The sequence below is a fragment of the Puma concolor genome, chromosome F2 (assembly GCF_028749965.1).
Source record: "Puma concolor isolate L17-30 chromosome F2, mPumCon1.1.hap2, whole genome shotgun sequence".
NCBI classification, from domain to species: domain Eukaryota; kingdom Metazoa; phylum Chordata; class Mammalia; order Carnivora; family Felidae; genus Puma; species Puma concolor.
The window spans coordinates 59,388,084-59,408,862 of NC_141684.1; the positions used below are offsets into that span (position 1 = coordinate 59,388,084).

General features: G+C 36.7%; 1 protein-coding gene across 1 annotated transcript in view; it reads right to left on the reverse strand.

Moving 5' to 3' along the window:
- Positions 1-6,842: 6,842 nt before the first annotated feature.
- The window catches only part of CRISPLD1 (cysteine rich secretory protein LCCL domain containing 1), a 49,446-nt gene continuing 35,509 nt past the window's right edge, over positions 6,843-20,779 (reverse strand). The window contains exons 13-15 of the mRNA XM_025922677.2: positions 15,380-15,455; positions 10,882-11,012; positions 6,843-7,969 (exon numbers count right to left, since the gene is read on the reverse strand). Coding sequence (XP_025778462.1) covers positions 7,918-7,969; positions 10,882-11,012; positions 15,380-15,455 — 259 coding nt within the window. The 3' untranslated portion in view covers positions 6,843-7,917. The remainder of the gene's footprint in view (positions 7,970-10,881; positions 11,013-15,379; positions 15,456-20,779) is intronic.

Below are 20,779 nucleotides of genomic sequence, written 5' to 3' on the forward strand. Positions count from 1 at the left end.
TGAAGGTTTTGGAAGGCATCCAATATAGAAAAGGCTTGAAGGCCTAACCTCCTTGAGAGAAGGGAATGTATAATGTGAGATTCATATTCCGTCTGGCCTTTTTCACTGAAGTCATTTTCCAAATATCAGACAAAGGAAACAGAACTAGGCAGGAAATGCAAGTCTTGCTGCACGGAGGAGACTGAGGGCAGATTTGGGGACTGCCATGCTGACTGCCATTTAAAGGACAAACAGCAGGGGAAAAGGAAACCCCAGAGACAGAGTTCAAAAATTAGTATACAAATCTCCCCTAAATCACGGGCTGACTTCTAAACTGCACTCAGAGATTAAGACTCCAAAAAAAATTTTTTAAGTCTTCGTAGAGACAGAATGTGGGAGGTTAAAATGCTCAAGCCAAGATTGCAGCAGCCACAGGGTGTTGGGAGAATAGCTAGAGTTCAAATACTGCCAAGGTGGGATGGCTTTGGTAAATTCCCAAGGCTTAAATCTGAGACCCTAGAAGGGCTATGCTCTAATATTAAGGGCTACGCCTTGGGATTAAAGACAAAAATAAAATAGCCTAACAAAGACTGAAACCAAGTCTTAATGGGACCAAGGTGATCCACTAGTGCTCTGGCTGTTTTCCAAAAGAAAATTTAGCCCACCTGGAGGAAGATAACATCATTTTGACTTTCTACAATTTTGATCCAGTCCAAACATATGAGGCATGCAAAAAGAAAATAAACAAATCACCAAGAATCAAAGAGAAATAAGAAATAAAGAGGTGACTTAGATATTTTACTTACTTGTTGGTTATTAGTTAGGTTGCCAAAAAATAAAGAGAAAGAGAAAATTTTAAGAGCAGCCAAAGAAAATCACACTTTGCTTTCAAAGGAGCACCAGAAAGAAAAAAAAAAAAAAGACTAAAATTTACACCTTAAGGATCATCATTAGTATGGAAGGCAGAAGACAATGGAATATCTTTAAAGCGATCTAAAAGAAAAAGACAATTCACCTAGAATTCCCTCTAGCAAAAATATCCTTCAAAAATGAAAGTGAAGTAAAGATGCGGGAGATAAATAAAAACTGAGCAAATGCACAATCAGTAGGCTTCACTACAGGATATTATAAGATAGTTCCTCATACTGAATAAATATGACCCTATGGAAACACAGAACGTCAGAAATAAAGACAAACACTGGAAAAGGTAAATGCAAATGAATACTGACTACTCCAGTGAACAACAATAGTATCTTGTAAGGCAGATCACAAATGTAGAAGTGAAATTGAGGACAATAAAAGCACAAAAGGCAGGAGTGGGGCAAACAGAGTTAACTGTTTGAAACTGCTTGCATTGAGAAGTGACAAATGTGCTAATTTAATGTAGACAGTAATACATAAAGAATGCATAGTACATTCTCTAGAAATTACCACTGTAAGAAAAATAACAAAGGTAAACTCTGAATGGAGAAGGAGAAAATGGAACTGTGAAAACCAACTTAAAAAAAAAAAACAAAAACCTTTAGAAGGCAGTCAAGAGGCCAGCAGGGAGCTCTCCTGCACTGCTATTCATCAATTGCAAACCCAACAGGAAAAGATATACCTTGCAAGTCCTTACTAAGATGTTAGGTACTACGGCACCACACCAGCAGTAGGGAAAGATTTCTTCTCTTCTCCCTACCATAACCCAGCCAATGAAGGACAATAACAACTCAGCCAATGAAAAGCCATATAGTCTGAACTCCCAGTTTCCTCCAATGGACTTTTTATTTATAACAGTCCTCCCAATTCTCCCCCTTTCCTCTATGAAAGTGCTCCTCCCCTCTGTTCTCACAACTTGCCTATAGTTTTGCTGTAGCTTACTCATCCCAGCTTGCAATTCTTTGCTATTCCCATAATATATGTATTTTTTTTTTCTGGTAAAATAACTGACAGTTGTATGTTTAAGATTAATGAAATAAATAAAACCTCATACACTCAAAAGTAGACAAAAAAAGGAGGAACAAGGAATAAAAAACAGATGTGCAAATGGAAAATATATACTAACCATAGGGGGTAAATATATTTCAGAGCTGACCAAGGAAAAAATATATAACCAGAGGTACAAGGAGCACACACAAACTTTATTGGGCAATGCTTTGATAGGTTTGCTTGTGGAGGGATAGCCCTCACAACATGAGACTGATGGGAAGCAAAGGGGTGGGGGGTGGAAAGACACAGGAATATAATCAAGGGGCCAGGGAATCGCACAAGGGACTTAAGTGTGTAAGTGATGTCCCTTAGGAACCCAAGGGGAGCATGTCTGGTTGCTGGATGCCTCCTCTGTAATAAATGACTTCTTCAGGGCATCTTTTTATGACAAAAATATCTTCACACTTTGTACCTATTCTGAAAAAGATGTTTACATACAGAGATTAGACTGTAAACCTACTTTTACACCTACTGAAAAAGATGCTGGCTACCGAAGGGGAAATAACTAATTAGAGCACAGAATCCAGAGCCATTATTTTAACAGTTCGAATCCTGGCTCCAATAATTATTTCTTGGATGATTTTTGAGGAAGTTACTGAACCCCTCTTATCATCTATAAAATGAACATGATAATAACAGTACTCTCCTCACTGCATTGTAGTGTCGATTGTGTGAGTTTAGGTGTAAGCTGCTAAGGACAGTGCCTGGCACAAACAAGCACTATGTGAAAATGGCTATTAGTACTATTTATAAAAAGCATTTGATAGGCTTCTATTTCACACAGAAATACTAGTTGTCTGATTGCTTTGTACGATCTTTGAGAGAGCTTATGTGGTAAAAGACGTATCTTATTTAAAAAAAAATTTTTTTTAAATGTTTAATGTTTATTTACCATTTAGAGGCAGAGCATGAGAGGGGCAGAGAGAGAGGGAGACACAGAATCTAAAGCAGGCTCCAGGATCCAGCTGTCAGCACAGAGCCTGACGTGGGGCGTGAACTCACCAACCGAGAGATCATGACCTGAGCCGAACTCAGACGCTTAACAGACTGAGCCACCAAGGTGCCCCTATCTTACTTTTTAAAAATAAGTTCAGATGCAACAAACCAATATGCTCCTAAACTGACACATTTAACTACCTAATTAGGTTTATTTCTTACTAGTATGGCAATCACCCTTACATGTACAGTATTTGATTACATTATGATAACTTTTGATACTTTCTAAGTTTGTGAGGACCTAATCAAAGTATTTAGGTATCAGGACTCTAACATTTGGTTTGTGCTCTTATTCCTGACTGTATCTCAGGGAAATATAGAAAATATGATTGGAAATATAAAGAATTTATTTGAAATTAGTCACAGCTCTATGTGACTTTGGCCAAAACAGTACATATTCATTTTCTTTTTCCATCAGCAAACTGAGAGAATAAATGGTAGTTAGATGAACTCTAAGACATTTCTCTAACACAGCATCAATCTGTGACAAATGTAAATTTATACACACACATAAACTCACACACAAGACAGGCAGAAGTTGTCCAACTACAGTTCTCAAAGGAGCCCAAGATTGTTTGTTTTGTTTTGTCGATTAAAACCGTATCAAAGTTATGGGACATTTTCCAGCACATCTGTTCTGGATAATATTACCATAATTATTTCCTTCCATTGAACATCTCAGCAGTACCAAAGCAATAAGCCAAGTAGGAGCAAAAATCTTATTATTAGGCAGCAACAACAGTCTCCAATTCTTTTCTTCCCCTAATGTATGATAAACACTTCTGGTGGAATTCTTTGAGTTAAAATAAAGATCACTTGTACTTACCAGCTATAAATGAACACTCACCTCTCAGCTAAGTGCAACTACAGGGTCTGGCTTACTTCTATTACTGCAAGGTCCAGGCTGCCTCCAACTGGGTCTGGGCAGTGGAGGCTAGAGCAGGCCACAGACTTGGACTTCTGGGGTACACACTGAGCTGCCGAGGTCCAGAAGGCCCCCAAGCCGAGAGGCCTATTCCCCTGTGGCCAGATACCGCAGGAGCTCCTCAGTCTTGCCATCCAGAGCAGTGCAGCTAAGTGCGGATAAGAGGCACGTGGGAGACCTGACTCCCCAAGACGCCCTGTGCGTCCGCCACACACCTCTGGCTCACGCGACCTTCCACACTAGGCAGGGGGAACGCAGCAAGAGGAGCCCCCAGCCCCAGGCAGATGGGGGGCTGGGGCGGCCCCTGTTAACTCGGGCCTACAGTCCCAGGACACGCGGGGAAAGGCGAAGGGATAGCGAGCGAGCTGTTTATGCGAAGTTCCTGCTTAGCATCCAGGATTGCTGGGATTTCCCAGGATCTGGGGTGCGTAGCGCTAGGACAAGCCGAAGGCGTGGACCTCTCCAGAAAACCCCCAGCTACCAGAGTCCCTCCCGCTCCACAGCACAATTGATAATGCTGCGAAAGTCCGATCTCGCGATACCTCAGAACCAAACCTCCCGGGATCTCAGAAGGCATGTGGGCTTGACCAGGGTCAGAGATGATGGGAGGCACCAGTGAATTACAATGGCTGGATATGTCCCAAATCAGCAGGATTAAACGGAGTATGATGTAATCACTTTTCCAGATTCTGAATCCACGGGAGAGTGGGCATCCCCTAGTGCCTTTAAAAACTTCAAATTGATATAACTTAGCCTTTAATTTTAAAAGATTAGTGAAAGAGGATCATATTATTTGGCTAAACTATTTCTTCAACTCCTGAAAATTATGGTGCCACGGTTGAAATATCACTTCAGATAAGTGTTTTAACTCAACTTAAACGATGTCATCTTTGTGCAGTAAATTAGTTTAAACCCTAAATCTGACGTTTGGTATATTTGCAGAAATGATAGCTCTGTTTAGCTTACTGTGTTCTTTGAGAGTTTACAGTTCTTTTTGAAACATTTTAGAAATGCTAGAGAGGTCAATATTTCAAAATATAATATTGAATAGAAAAACATACAGTATAATGAGTCAATTAACAGGTTAGAAGAGAAAATCTTTTTGGAGAATTCTGCTTTGCTTGAAATACACAGATCAGTTTTATTAGATTCAGAACATTAAGGAAACACATGGTCTGGTAAACTTTAAAAGTTGAAATAATATCAATAGTATTTTATAAGCATTGACCTGTCTTAAATCCACATTTAGAATGTTTATCAATAAACTATTTTCATTAGCTCTAATATGATGTGATAATATGCAGCAATATTCATTTGTGTCAAGAATAAAACTAGGAATTTTTGGAATATCCATTTATCAATATTGACCAACCATTTATAGAATGTAAAAAATCACTGTGTCCCTGGGGTAAAAAGATAAGAATGTTAAAATTCTCAAGGAGATTATCCTTAAATATAATAAAAGGCAAAATTGAAAAATTAGTATGGTCAAATTAAAAGGGCATTATTTACTTCTTACCAGGAGAATTGCAGGAGAATTCCTACAGGATTTCACTTCAAGTGCTGATGGATAGGTAGTGTAGCATGATAGATGCATAGTTTCCCAAGGTAAATAACAGAATGATTATAATAACAAGACTAACATATACTGACCACATAGCACATGTTTGACATTGACTACATTATACAAAATACTTCATTTAATTCTTAGAGTAATCCCTATTGGGTATTATTTGTCCCAGTTTTTAGGTGAGGTAAAGTGTAGAAAGTTAAATAACTTACTCAAGGCCATACCTTGTATAGAAAAGCATAGGTAAGCAATATGGAGCAAGACTACAGATGTTCTCTTTTTCTTTTTTTTTTTTTCAATGTTTATTTATTTTTGAGAGAGACAGAGACAGAGCATGAGTGAGGGAGGGGCAGAGAGAGAGGGAGACACAGAATCTGAAGCAGGCTCCAGGCTCGGAGCTGTCACCACAGAGCCTGATGTGGGGCTCGCACCCATGAACTGAGATCATGACCTGAGCGGAAGTCAGACACTTAACTGACTGAGCCACCCAGGTGTCCCAAGCTATGGAGGTTCTTAAATGTTTTTATAAAATGATTTGGTTTTCTTAGATAATGGAAACTTACAGAAGAGAGTAATTCCCGTGAAAAATTTGAGGACGGATTGAAAAGGAATGGAGAGAAACAACATGAGGCTCCAGTTGGAGACACTGAAATAGTATAGGAAATTGATGATGAATATCTAGACTAGGGACAAATACGAGAAACCGTGTACTGACAAGAACAGATGACACTTCCCTATTTGAGGGGGAGTGTGCAATGGGGAGCAAAAGATGAATCTGGGCAAAGTTTACATTTCAATCATGCTATTTAAGAAGATGTAATGTGTCTTTGGAAAAAAAAATGTGCCCACAAATCTGCTTTAAATTTTGATATTTTTAATCTACAAATGCTTAAGTTTTGACTACTTATATTTTGAACTACTGAATTTCTGGCCAGTGCTTGATAAGTGATCATGACATTATTTTCTTTACCATTTGTTCTCCAGCAGCGGTCAATGTGAGCCTCTCTATTCTTGTTTTTCTATTATCCAGCTGTCTTGCTTTCCCAGATTCTGCATGAGATTTATCTCCCTTTTCTCTGCTCCTGAACACATAGTCACTTATTTTCTGAAAATGTATGAAGTATTTACTGTCTGGTCAATTTTTAGTAATTATTTTCTATCCTTCAGATTCTTTCCTCGTTTTATTCAAATTTTCCCTTGATACAATGCTTATAAATATATGATTATCTGGTCTTCTTTTACATATACAAATACTTAAATAATCAGGTTGACTTCACAGACTTCTGGTATTAAGGATGTTATTTATATTAATGTCAGTAACCCAAGTTTAAAAGACTTGCAATAATTTTGTTAATTTAAAATGATTTCTAAATCAAAATAAGGAAGAAATTAAACTAAAAATATTTTGAAACATGATTAATTTTAATATGTTTACAAGGAAAGAGTAAATTCACCAGCAGAAAAAATTACCAAAATTAACATTTTACAGATTTTTAGTTTCAAAGCACAATACATTTTTCATAGAAACAAATATATCACCATCATAGGTACCATAATATGGAAACATTTATACACAAGGCCATTTACCATTAATAAAATCAGTGGCAATGGTGATGCAATACATTAGTTTATCTTTGTTAAAATTTGTGCTATTATACTTCCTGGCCTGCAGGAGTATTTGCCAGGATACAAAAGAAAAATGTGTGACCTCAGTTTGAACAACACATAGAAAGTTCTGGCTGCCTGTGCTTAACCCTATATTTACTATATTATCACTAGGAATGTTTTCATACCACTACTCTACTATGGAATAAATAGTTCATTCCACTTACTAGTAAAGCCATTCCCAAGGAATCAAACATTTTAATAGATTCATTTGGATAGTAAGGAATTACTTTATACAAAATAAGAAGTGCAATATCAGGACATAATATTCTATATGCCTAAACTTAACAGAAGAGAAAAACTATACAGGTATTAAGTGGAAAACAATTTCAGATTATTTGGAGTAGGTAATGGCATAGTACTGAACTGGGAAAAATGTGATAATATGGTTCCTTTCATTTTTTGAGAGTTGATTATATTTAAATGCACCAGATGATTTTCTGAGGGCCATTCACATTCAATGTTTAGATTCATTTTATTAGTGGCATATTCAAAGCACCATATAAAAGAACATGTGAAATGTAGAACAATCATGACTATGTAATTAACTATAGAAATAACTGCTAAGAAAATATAGCAATATTTAACACAGGATTTCTAAAACCATTACATATTCATTACCTTTCCTGAAGCTAATAATGTCCCATGTTTTATTTTTACAGATTTTGTCTATCAAGATTTATATGCATTTGGCACTTTTTTGGGGGCTGAAAATAGTTGATATCTTCTGTACAGTAATGTTACAATTTTATACAAACTTCAGAAATATGGCATTTGGAAGTCTTTACGATCCTCTTCCAAGTGTTCCATTTCACATGACAGCAAATACTCTGAATGCCTTTCCTCCTGGAGGATTCTGTAAACTGCAAAAAATACAAAAAGTATATTGATGTCATCTCTACATATAATCCTCCAAATAAATCATGCTTACTTATGACAGTCAAGAAAGCAGCTCTATGAATCCAGATGGCCAACTTTCTTAGGCTACTATAATTTATAGCTATTGGAAAGCCTGAGTGAGAATGACATAATTCTTTAAATCTCGGTTGTATGCTGAGCTGAAAGTTTACTAAAATTTAAGGTGCACAGTAATAACAGTATTTTATATAGAACCTAGTAGGTTCCAGATCATGTTTTCCCATATTACCACCTTTGATTCTAATAAAACAGAGTTAGGCAGCTGTTTTTCCATTTTACTGGAGGAGTACTGAGATCCAGGTTTACAACTGACCAATATGGTTAAAAGTTAACTGCAAGTTGAGAAGACAGTGATAATTAAGCAATACTCTAGAATACTAACTTAGTATTTTTTAAGCCTGATGAAATTTAAATAATGTTGCCACCATACTTATTAATATTTTTAATATCTATAGTTTCAAGAAAAGTTTTAGTGAGGAATTTAGTGGTCAAATCTGAAAGGTCCTAAGAATTTCTTCACTGAAACGGAATCACGCATACAAGCACTCAATCTCATTTTAAACACAACGTATTTTAAAACACAAAAGAAAAGTGATACAGAGTCATACATTTAATTCTTTCTTAAATTATTTATATTTTATTTGGCAATATCAGTTAAAATATGTTTCATTTAAATGCTTAAAAGGTAAAACATCGATAATACCATTAACTGTTGTTTAGTCTAATTAAATGTAAACTTCTGAAGTCTTTACATTTTTGAATGAAGTTTTTCTTAATAATAAAAAGGGGCTTTTAGAGATAAACACAATAAATGCTAAGAGGGAGACCAAGTGCAATTCCTTTTACATATATATTTACGTACAAGAAAAGAAAGAGGAGAGTTTTTAGAGTGAAAAAGTATGAGGGTATCACAAGAGTGCACATAAACATGTACTCACACAGACACACTAGGTTTTCCATACAAGCAGATAGCCAATCAAAAGCCATACTTATCTATAGGACACTGACAGAGTACTCTAGAAAGTAGATGTGTTTGGTGTACTTATTCTTTGTACACAGTGATACACTGGAAAAATGCATATTTCTTAGTCTACAGACCTACTGCTGAACCCAAGCTCTGAGACTGACTAGTTAGAAGAGCTTGGGCACATCATTTAACCTTTATGAGCCTAAGTTAACCCATTTATTAAATCAGGTTTACAGAATTGACTTTACCGGGCCATTGGTGGAGCTGAGCTACTAAAAGTGCTCAGCAGTGTCTGGGAAATTCATAGTAGGTGCTCAAAAATAATTATTATTCTCAGTTTTCTCAGGATATCATCTTATAGTTTTAGAATAAATATAAGAAATATGACAGGTAAATGAAACACCACTTAGTTTTAGCTTATTAAATTGCCTATCACACTCTACAACTCAAAAATGTAGTTTATACATATCTATTTTATATATATCATACAATATATATTATATATATAATGTGTATATATTAAGTATTGTGTATGTGTGTGTTTCCATTTTACTGAAGACATTCCTAGGATCTTTCAGATTTGACCATTAAATTTCCTCACTAAAATTTTTCTTGAAACCAGGCACCTGGGTGGCTCAGTCGGTTGAGCATCCGACTCTTGACTTCAGCTCAGGTCACTATCTCACAGTTTGTGAATTCAAGCCCCATATCAGGCTCTCCACTGTCAGTGCAGAGCCTGCTTGGGATTCTCTCTCTCCCTTCCCCCACTCGCTTGTGCTCTCTCTCTAAATAAACTTAAATTTTTTTCTTGAAACCATAGATGTTAAAAATATTTATCAGTATGATAGCAACATGATTTAAATTTTGTCAGACTTAGGAAATAATAAGTTAGTGCTCTAAACTATTCCTATGAACCACATGAGTCAGGTTATAGAGAAATCACCTTCTTAACAATGGCTTTTTGATATGGTCTGCTGAAAATAGATGGTAAATGCAAAGCTGTCTTTTTATAAAGATGGCACTCAGAAGGTTATGTGGAAGTCAATCTAGATACCCTGCATGGCACATCCTTTGGTGTCCTTTAGAGAAAGTTGACCGTAGATGTGGAACCTCCACTAGCAATTCTGAAGAATCCAGTAAATGTCTAAAAGTTAGAAATTTTTCTGTATCCATACAATATACATAAGAGGTAATATTATTTGTACAGGTACAAATGACTTGAAAAATCACTATAGGTTCTGTGCTCTTAACTTACTTGATAAATAAGTTACTTGATACTTACTTGATAAAGTAAGTCATACGAATTTTCCCAAACCACAAAATTATATAATACTAATGGACCAAATAGTATGAAATGACCAGAAAGCATGGATTTATGTCATAATAGATATCCAACTTCCAATCAAAAAGAGAATTTGGTTCTGGAGAAAATCAGACTCACTCTTTTATCAAATACTTTGTCATATAACTGGATTAGAAAAATATTCAGTGCCCTGCTCACCTAGAAAGAATTACATATAAAAACTAATCTAGAAAATCCAAAGGAGGATGAAAGAAATTTCCTTATTAACAATTAACAAAAGAGTGGTTCTGACTCATAATCCGATTTTCATGTTGATTTTTATAAGCCTGGAGGAGACAGGCACCTCTGGTACTTCAGATTCTCCCATCCCTGGAAGACCAACTATTTCAGTGTGCAAAGGAAACACACTGGCACAGCCACATAACTCCAAACCCATACTAAAGTGAGTTGGTTATAAAGCAAGCATAAAGGTGTATGTATGTATATGTAGAGAAAGAGAAAGAGAGACAGACACGGGAGGAGAGAGGGAGAGAGACTCTGAGTATATAAAATACAAAATATATATGTAAACAGATTTTTAAATTTACCTTTCTGAGAAGATTCCATTCTGAAAAGATGCAGTGTAAGTCTTTCTTTTGTCCACAGGCATGACGTCAACATAACCACCATGATTTCGAACCACCCCAGCATGTACTGCTGCTCTGCAGATACTGGACAGCTGAGGCAACAAGGAAAAACCCACCGTTATTAGGAAATTCCTGCTGAACTTGTCCAGTCTACTCTTCTGTTGGACCAAAGTCACTGGCACCTGTCTCTATACAGATAGTCAGCAGTTACAGGTTGATGTTCTGTGCATAAAGGAATGTTGCAAAGGTCACAGAGTTAAAGCCAATTCTGAGCAAGTCTGAAAGCAGATCTCAAGGGTGGCCACAATGGTAAACTCCCATCACCGTTTCATCTAACAAACACTTGCCTTTCCAAACATCAGGCTTTTTCTATAGTGGAATTAAGTAATCAGATACAAATTTGCTGTTTTTATCTCTTTTTTAAATGTTTATTTTTGAGAGAGAGAGAGAGCGCGCGATCATGAGCAGGGAGGGGTAGAGAAAGAGGGAGACACAGAATATAAAGCATGCTCCAGGCTCTGAGCTGTCAGCACAGAGCCCAACATGGGCTCAAACTCATGAACTGTGAGACCATGACCTGAGCCAAAGTTGGAAGCTTGACCAACGGACCTACCCAGGCATCCCTGCTCCTTTTAACGCTTAAATTTTAGCTTTTGCTAGTCACTCTGACCAAATGTTAACAGGTTACATTATCTGTACTTGGTTTATGTTCATTTTTGTCTTATTAACAGATAATAGTTCTGTATACCTTTACGGTTCCTTTTCCAAATTATAGGTGTGTATTAAATGGGGAGTTTTCTTCTATTAAATAATATAGCCTACACAGAGAAAATTTAACCATGAAGCAAAATATAAAGAACAATCACAGCTTCCAACCTATATCTGCAATGTCTATCACCTTGGTTTGAATGGTCTGACATGAGGCACTATGTTTACATTGTACCAGTTATACCTTCTTAATTGAACTGGAGTTCTACAGAAGAGAAAATTATTGTTTCAGGTCCATGTTTTTAAAACCATTACCTACGGACTTCTAAAAGTTGACTTTTTTTTTTTTTTTATTTTGCCCCATTCAAGACTTCTCCAGATTTTAACATTTGCTTTAATCCTAATGTTCTACCAAAATTTGTCAATAGCTGAATACAGCCTGAGGAAATCCCACAAAATGAAACACTTGAACTGTTTCTGTATGAAACAATCCCCCCTCATATCCCAGGGGTCTTTTCTGATCATACTAGTGTGTTCTATTTTTCTCTCTATGCACATGTGAGTGACTTAATGTGCTTTTTTAAGTTCACATAAGCATGTGCATCTTACATGACCTTGCTTTATTGCTGTGCTCTGAACTTTGTGGCATCAGTCAGAACTTATTAGATCAGAGAGCATGAATGCCAAGCTGTTTAATCCTTTTCATGCTTTTGCTATATCAAAAAATACCATATATCTAAAACCTCGTATCGTTACTCCGAAGAGGCATTTTATTTACAGTTTAAAGTTCCTCACTGATTTAATATTTGTATCCAATATGGTTCATAACAGATGAAATTAAAAATAATTCCGTACACATTTCAGTATTTATCTTGCTCTGTTAAAAGAGTATTATCAGCATTTTCCCCAAGGCATAAAAGTGCTTACATATAACATTCACTAAATCCAAGCACTTAATATGTTTTGAAACTATTGTTTTGCCCATAACTACGCAGTCAGCAGGCATTCCTATTTGAGTTCAAAGGTCAGAAGAGATTTTCTTTTTATACCCATACTTTGTAAGAATTAACATATCACAAAAAAAAGAATTTATCTGTGAAAACAGTGGAACACTTTTAATGAATGCAGAAATTAAGTTTACTTGTAACAAATGAGAAAAATTCAAAGCAATAAAATGTACAAGTAGTAACGGAAAGAAACAGAGAGAGAAAGGTGGAGGGTTGAGGCAGAGAGAAGATATTTTTCCATATCTTGTATTTAAAGAAATAATATATTTTGTATGTGTGGGGGGGAGGGGGAGTTTGGTAGTTAATGCTTGAATCTCTGAATCTGCACTGACCGCATAAATAGTAGTCCTTGCACTTCCAATTAACTCTTAAAATGATTTATACAATCATTTCCTATACATAATTGCCTATGCAGTCCAATAAGGTAGGAAGATAAAATGATCTCAAGACACAAAGTCTAACAAAACCTAAACTAGAAAAATAGACGGCCTATAGGTATAAGAGGGTATAGGATATTATGAAAGATTTTCACCGGGCATGATTAAAATTTAAAGTTTGGTGCTTAAAGGGACAATCTAAAAAGAATAACTTCTGAAATCTTTGAAGATTCTAGATAGGCCTATTCATGTACATTTATGGATTTATTTCTTCAACAAATATTTATGTGCAAGGTATTTGCTAAATTTCTGATGTCACTGTGTGCTCTAAGTTTTGTTAAGGCAGGATATAATTCTGTCTTGTTCACAGGTTGGCATACATCAAACTGTTAATAAAAAATGACACTCCAATTGCCTGGCTGTTGCCCTCATGGAACTTCAAAATAATAAAAGAGATAGAGAAACAGTCATAACACTAACAGAATCAGGTAAGTGCTAAAAGTAAAAAAAAATAAAGTTCTAGGGGTTGAAAGAAGGGCTATGTAATACATGTAGTAGGAGATCCAGCAAAACACTCCACAGAGAAAGTGGCAATAAATTAGGACGTGAAGAATGACCATGATTTTAACAGACAGGAAGATAAGTAAAGCATGAGGACTAATAAATTATTATACCAGCATGACCTTTTAAGCTGCAAATAAGTACAGGGCAAAGCTGAAGCCTGGGAGGGACTCAGATGTGGAGAACAATTGCAAAGGTAAAGCTGAATGAAAACAAACCCTGGACTTCAATGAACTCACCAACAGAAATAAGGTGGTAAATACTATTTCAGGTCTCTTTTTACAAACCTATTTCCATGGTATTCTATTGAATATGTGCTTCAAGAGTATATTTCCTGAATTTGTTTTTGCAACTCTCTGGCTTAGAAATTTGTAACGGTTTCTAAATGTCTGCCACATAAAATCTAAACTCATCAACATGCATTCAGACTCTCCATTTACATGTTTCAAGAGCTGGATACCCCACCCCTCACACAAAATTGGCTGCAACCCTTTTAGATTCAATGCTCACCTGTTCAAAGATAAGCAAACCTATGTGTTATGCATACATCTCGCTTGCTGTCATCTCCCCGTTTTTGTAAACGTTGTTCATCCCACCTAGAATGTGTCCCTAATCCAATTCCCCAACCCACACTTGAAACCTGGCTCAAAAAGCACTTGTCCATACCAAAGGCCTCCCAGCTAAGAGTCCTTGTCCAACCCAGTAATGTTGTCCATTATAACATCCCCTCAAGTGCTTTCTTTTCATATGTATTTTAACATATTATCTGTTCTTGATTTTATGGTGCTCTTTAAATCTTGCCATTTGCAACAATATGGACGGAGCTAGAGTGTATTATGCTAAGCGAAGTAAGTCAATCAGAGAAAGACAAATACCATATGATTTCACTCATATATGGAATTTAAGAAACGAAACACATGAATATATGGGAAGGGGTAAAAAAGAGGAGAGAGGGAAACAAACCACCAGAGACTCAATGACAGAAAACAAATTGTGCGTTGATGGAGGGAGGTGGGTGGGGGATGGGCAAGATGGGTGATGGATACTAAGGAGGGCACTTTTTGTGATGAGCACTGGGTGTTGTATGTAAGTGATGAATCACTGAATTCTACTGAAACTAATATTACACTGTATGTTAACTAAAATTTAAATTTAAAAAACTGGTAAAAAAAAAAGTAAAATTTTTTAAAACAAAAGAAAAACATGTTCCCTTGGCAGTGTAAGATATTGTTCATACATTTGACAATCTCTTAATTATCGAGTTTACACTACAAATACTGAAGAACCAAAAGGAAGATTTAAAAAAACAAAATGAGGGGCACTTGGGTGGCTCAGTCGGCTAAGTGTCTGACTCTTGATCTTGGCTCAGGTCATGATGTGGTTCCTGAGATAGAGCCCCATGTGCTAACACTGTGGAGTCTACTTGGGTTTCTCTCTCCCTCTCTCTGTCCCTCCTCTGCTCTCTCTCTCTTTCAGAATAAATAAACTTCAAAAAATAAAAAATAATAAAAAAACAAAATGAATTTTCCTTCAGAAGGATGCCTCTGGTCTATTTCAAAAGTGTCTGATGTAACATATATGGGCAGGACATAAAAAAATTTTGGTAAAAATAAATTATTATGCACTCATATTTGCATAAGAATAGTTGTTTTGCAGTGTTATTATTGATTAGCTTCTCTGAGAATATGTATACCAACACAGAATCTGTTTCCTTTTTCTATATATAAATGTATATACATACATTTAAATATTGTGTAAACACATATATACATGAATACTGAGAGCTGCATAAATTAAGATACTTACATCAGAATAAACTCGAGTTCCAATTACACGAGCATAATGTGGATTTGCCTGCATACAGTTACGAGGACAGTAGACTCTGAAAAAAATATATATATATATACAAATATTAAGTAGCGGGTTTCTTTAGCCATTCTTACTCATAAGACCACAGACATGCATACACAAATGTTAACAGCATTCTCACCCTATTCATTTTTTTTTTTTCTAAAATAGGTCAATTGTAGAAGCCAGGCAGTAGATGCAATTGCTTCTGCTTAATTTACCCACTTCCAGCTTTTGGCACAAATGTGTTTCTTTTATTTTCTAACTTAACCAGGAAGCTTTCTAATTTAGGGGTTAAGCAGAAAGACACATCAGGTTGTATCTCTCAGTATCTGGGAACTGTACCCAATGTTTCTGTAGAATTTAATAAACAGCTAACTTGAAAAACTGACTCATTGTCTGACTCACACATCTAGCTTCTTTCTTCTATGTTCACATCTTTGGTACATCCTTCATTTCCATGGTTTTAATTATGATTATAAGTTACTGATTTCCAAATATGTATCCCCAGATGAGACCTCCTAGTTCCAAATTTGTGTCCTATTGTTTACTCAATATCTCCACTAAAATCTAATAACAATTTCAAACTAAGGGTGTTTACAACCAAATTCCTAATCTTTTCCTCCAGTCCCCATATCTGTTCCTTATGTAGGCTTCATACAATAAATGGCAACTCCATTATTTCAGATCCTCAGGCCAAAAACTTTATTCTAGCTTCAATCCCTCTCTTTATCTCACACCTTACATTCAGTCCGCCAGCAATTTCTATTGGTCATCCATGAAATAAAATCAGAGCATCCCTAAACACCTCAGTTACTATAGCTCCAGACTTTATCATCTGGTGTCTAGCTTACTGCTATAGGCTTTCCTATGATCTCCCTGCTTCCAACCCTGCCCCTTCCAGTGTTGGTTTTTTTCCCACTTGAATTAAAGCACACAAGACCAATCATATCATTCTTCTGCTCCAAATACTCTAGTGGCTTTTCATCTCATTCAGAATAAATGAAAAAAATCCTTACAATGGCCAATAAGTCCTGCATATCCTGTCCCCCCATTATCTTTCTGACTCCATATCCTCCTCCTCTTCCACTTCTTCCCCCAGATCCAGTCATATTGGCCTGTCACTTCTCAAACATACAAAAATAGGCTCTTCCTCAGGGCCTTTGCACTTATCTTTCTCTGAGCATGGAATATTCTTTCTCCAGATATCCTATTGCCTTACTGATATCTGATTGGCTTAGCTCATTTAAATAACATTTCCAAGGGACACGTGGGTGGCTCAGTCGATGAAATGTCCGACTTTGGCTGCTCAGGTCATGATCTCAAGGCTCATGAGTTCGAGCTCTGTGTCACACTTACTGCTGTCAGCTTGGAGCCTGGAGCCTGCTTCAGATTCTGTGTCTCCCTCTCTCTCTGCCCCTCCTCTACTCATGCTCTATCTCTCTCTCACTTAAAAATAAATAAACATTAAAAAAATTTTTAAATAAAAAATAAATAACATTTCCAAAAGCTTTTTATTTCCACATAGGATCCAATTATCACTGTTCAATCAATCACATGATTAAAAACTCCACTCTGAGAGTTTAAGAAACTATCAAGTGGCACTTTTTTTTTTTTTAAATCAACGGGCTCTTTGATTCACACACACACACACACACACACGCACACGCACACACACACACAAAAAGGTTTGATTCACACACACACACATAAAAGGACATTAAAAACTACCTCTGGAAAAAAGGGAATTCATTTTAGTAAATAAATCAGAGTCTCAACAAAATGATTACATGAAAATCACTGTCTGATGAAGGAATCAATGATTTTACCAAAAGTATTCTAAATTCTTTTTTTAATGTTTATTGATTTTTGAGAGAGTGAGACAGATTGTGAGCAGTGGAGGGGCAGAGAAAGAGAGACACAGAATCCAAAGCAGGCTCCAGGCTCTGAGTTGTCAGCAGAGTCTGACAGGGGGCTCAAACCCACAAACCGTGAGTTCATGACCTGACCTGAAGTCAGAGGCTCAACCCACTGAGTCAGTCAGGGGCCCCTTCCCCAAAGTATTCTAAAAATACTTCAATTGCAACTACCTTTACCAACTGAAGCAACTCCTTCCTAAGATAGCTTTTAAGAAATAGCTGCATTTCTTATTTCTAAAATCTGTATAATACTGTTTATTTTAGAGGATATATGCTTCTTATAGCATCTAAACCAGAAGCATTTAAATATAAATAAATGAGTTTTATAACTTTAAAGAGTTGATTTTTATAAAAGATGCTGTTGGGGGTTTCTATAGGAGGAAAGTTGTCCCCATTGAATGTGAAATTTTCTATGTGTGTTTGAGAACAGTTGGGCATTCACTGCCCATCCTATGGTAGTAATAGGTGCTCAGCCCTTAGGATCATACTGTGCTGGCTCTACCTTGACCACATTTGGCACTTGGTTTGTGGAAGGCCAAGGTGAGTAGCTCCAAACTGAGATAGTTTCTACTTAGGCAAGTTCAGATCAAAGATAGACTGAAGGAGGTTTTTACTTGATTGTGTTCTAATCTCTGGTTATAACACCTTGTTATGTGTTACTAAGAATGTAGACAGTGACCTGGTAAACATTCTTTTATATACAATTTACTTATAGGCATTGAATAAAAATGTATCAACATTTTAGTGATACCTGCTTTTACATTTTGGACATTCAATAGGCTTCAAAGCTCTAATTATTTATAGATACATGTTAAGCATGATATAATTTCTGCCCTCCCCCTCCATGTGTCATCCCCGGGCCAGAAAAAAAGATTTCTAATAACACACACAAACACAAGATACTTATAAGGTTATGGTACTGAATCATAGAGATTGCTTATTTGGGTCTATTCTATCAGCTATGGAACCTCTCAAGGACACAACTATACAGGTAAATATTGTTTCTTCATGCTCATCTTGAGTTAATTTCTTTTCGTTTATTTGCCCTGGGCATTTTCTCCCCAAAAGATTTATGTCTCAACTTATTTAAGTTATATGAAATTCTGAAACAGATGTACCAACCACATGGTTCCCTAAAAGTTATAAACTGTCATATAAATAATGTGTTATAACATAATTTATGAAACTATTAAAATTTTTATATGAGAAAAGACAACCCTTTGTTTCAGTAGTCTCTAAAAGGAAACAGAAGGGTGAATTTCCAGACTACGTAAGGTCAAAATTATGTATAAATCATTACTTCTACCAATTTGTTACGTTGGTAGCAGTAAAAGATAAAATTTAACTAGAAGAATTTTTCTTTTGGGGCAATATTTCCCTTTCTGGAATAACCAAAGAAACAGGAAAAATGCATTAACAGTCTACTTGAGTGATTTTCTGTTCATTTTGGAACAATATTACTATAAATTTATGCCACAGACGTTAAAATTGCCATTTACTTAGCATCTACTAGAGGAAGGCTTTATGCTGGAATACTCTATCGGGATTATCCTTACTATTTGGTCCTCATAGCCTAGTCACATGGCTGAGAGGGCCTAGCATTATACTGTACATAGTTGGTATTTCATAAATATTAATGGATAATTCTAAATTATTTACGAGAGATGGAGACAGAATGAGTGGAGAAGGGGCAGAGAGTGAGGGAGACACAGTATCTGAAGGAGGCTCCAGGCTCTGAGCTGTCAGCACAGAGCTTGACATGGCACTTGAACTCACAAACCATGAGATCATGACCTCAGCCTAAGTTGGACGCTTAACCAACTGAACCACATAGGTGCCCCAAGAAGTACCCACTTCTTACATCATCACAGTCTTTTATTGCCTTGTGAACAACCAATATTATTCTTTAAGTAAAACATTACCTTAGTTTTAAAAGGCTAAGTGAAGGGGTGCCTAGGTGGTTCAGTCGGTTACGCGTCCGACTTCAGCTCAGGTCATGATCTCGCAGCTCGTCAGTTCGAGCCCCACATCAGGCTCTGTGCTGACAACTCAGAGACTGGAGTCTCCTTCAGATTCTGTGTCTCCTTCTCTTTCTGCCCCTCCCCCACTCATGCTCTCAAAAATAAACAAACATTAAAAATTTTTTTTTAAATAAAAGGCTAAGCGATGAAGCTTTTCCAAAATAAACTTTTCCATAAAAAGTGAGCTCCTTCAGTTCTTTAGTAACTACAGTTTATCAATTATAATTCTATCTCAAATCTCAGTATTGCTTCTTGGAATTAATATGTGATTTTCTTGTATTAATGGAAGAAATGTGGATAGAAATAAGAGTGGATATGAAAAGACCTTCTTCATTTTTCCTATGTACGGTTATGACTTATAGCCATAATACTTCTAACAATTTTCACCTTAGCGTGGTCAAGATAAATGAAGCACTCTTTTTTTTTTAATGTTTATTTTTGAGAGAGAACGAGAGAGGCAGAGTGCAAGCGGGGGAGGGGCAGAGAGAGAGACAGAAACACAGAATTCAAAGCAGGCTCCAGGCTTGAGCACAGAGCCCAATGTGGGACTCGAACTCACAAACCGTGAGATCATGACCCGAGCCGAAGTCAGACGCTTAACCGACTGAGCCACCCAGGCGCCCCAGAAGCACTCTTTCATTAGTGTGTAGTAGATAAACTCCATTATAATTTTTAAAAAGACAGCATACAAAACAAAAATAAAAGAAAGGCAGAAGATGGGCTTTTTGACATACCAATCTCAATTAGATTTATCTAATTTAGGAAGTGGATGGAAATACTTAAAAATATGTGTGTCATTATAGTTTCAGTGGTAATGACTTGTTGCAGACTGAATGTTTGTGTCCCCCAGATTCATATGTTGAAGCCCAACTCCCATTGTGATGGTATTTGGAGATGGGCCTTTATGGAGTTAATTAAGGTTAAATGAGATCATCAGGGTTGGGCCTTGATCCCAAGAAAGGAGAGTCTCTCCTCTCTCTCTCTCTTTCTGTCTCTCTCAACCTACCTCCCCTGCCTTGTGAGGACACAAAGAGAAGGTACCATCTGGCAACAAGGAGAGAGGCTTCAGAAGAAACCAAAACTGCCAACACCTTGATCTCGTCTCCAGCTTCCAGAATTACATGAAAATAAATTTCTATTTTTTACACCTTCCCCCTCCCCCTCCCCCCCAGTCTATGGTATCTTGTTACAGCAGCCTGGGCAGACTAAGATATGTGAACATACAGAATACACGCACAGCCCTGGTATTACGGAACAGACAAAAGCACTCTGGCGTTTGGAGAAAGCACACTAGGAGTGTCTGGAGAGCAGGAGTTCGTGAAGAACCATGCTCCCTTTTGCTTCGCAGTTGAAGACCACAATTATAAATGGATAATTCTATCCATTCACAAGACCATACACCCCTCAAATCCTGGAGA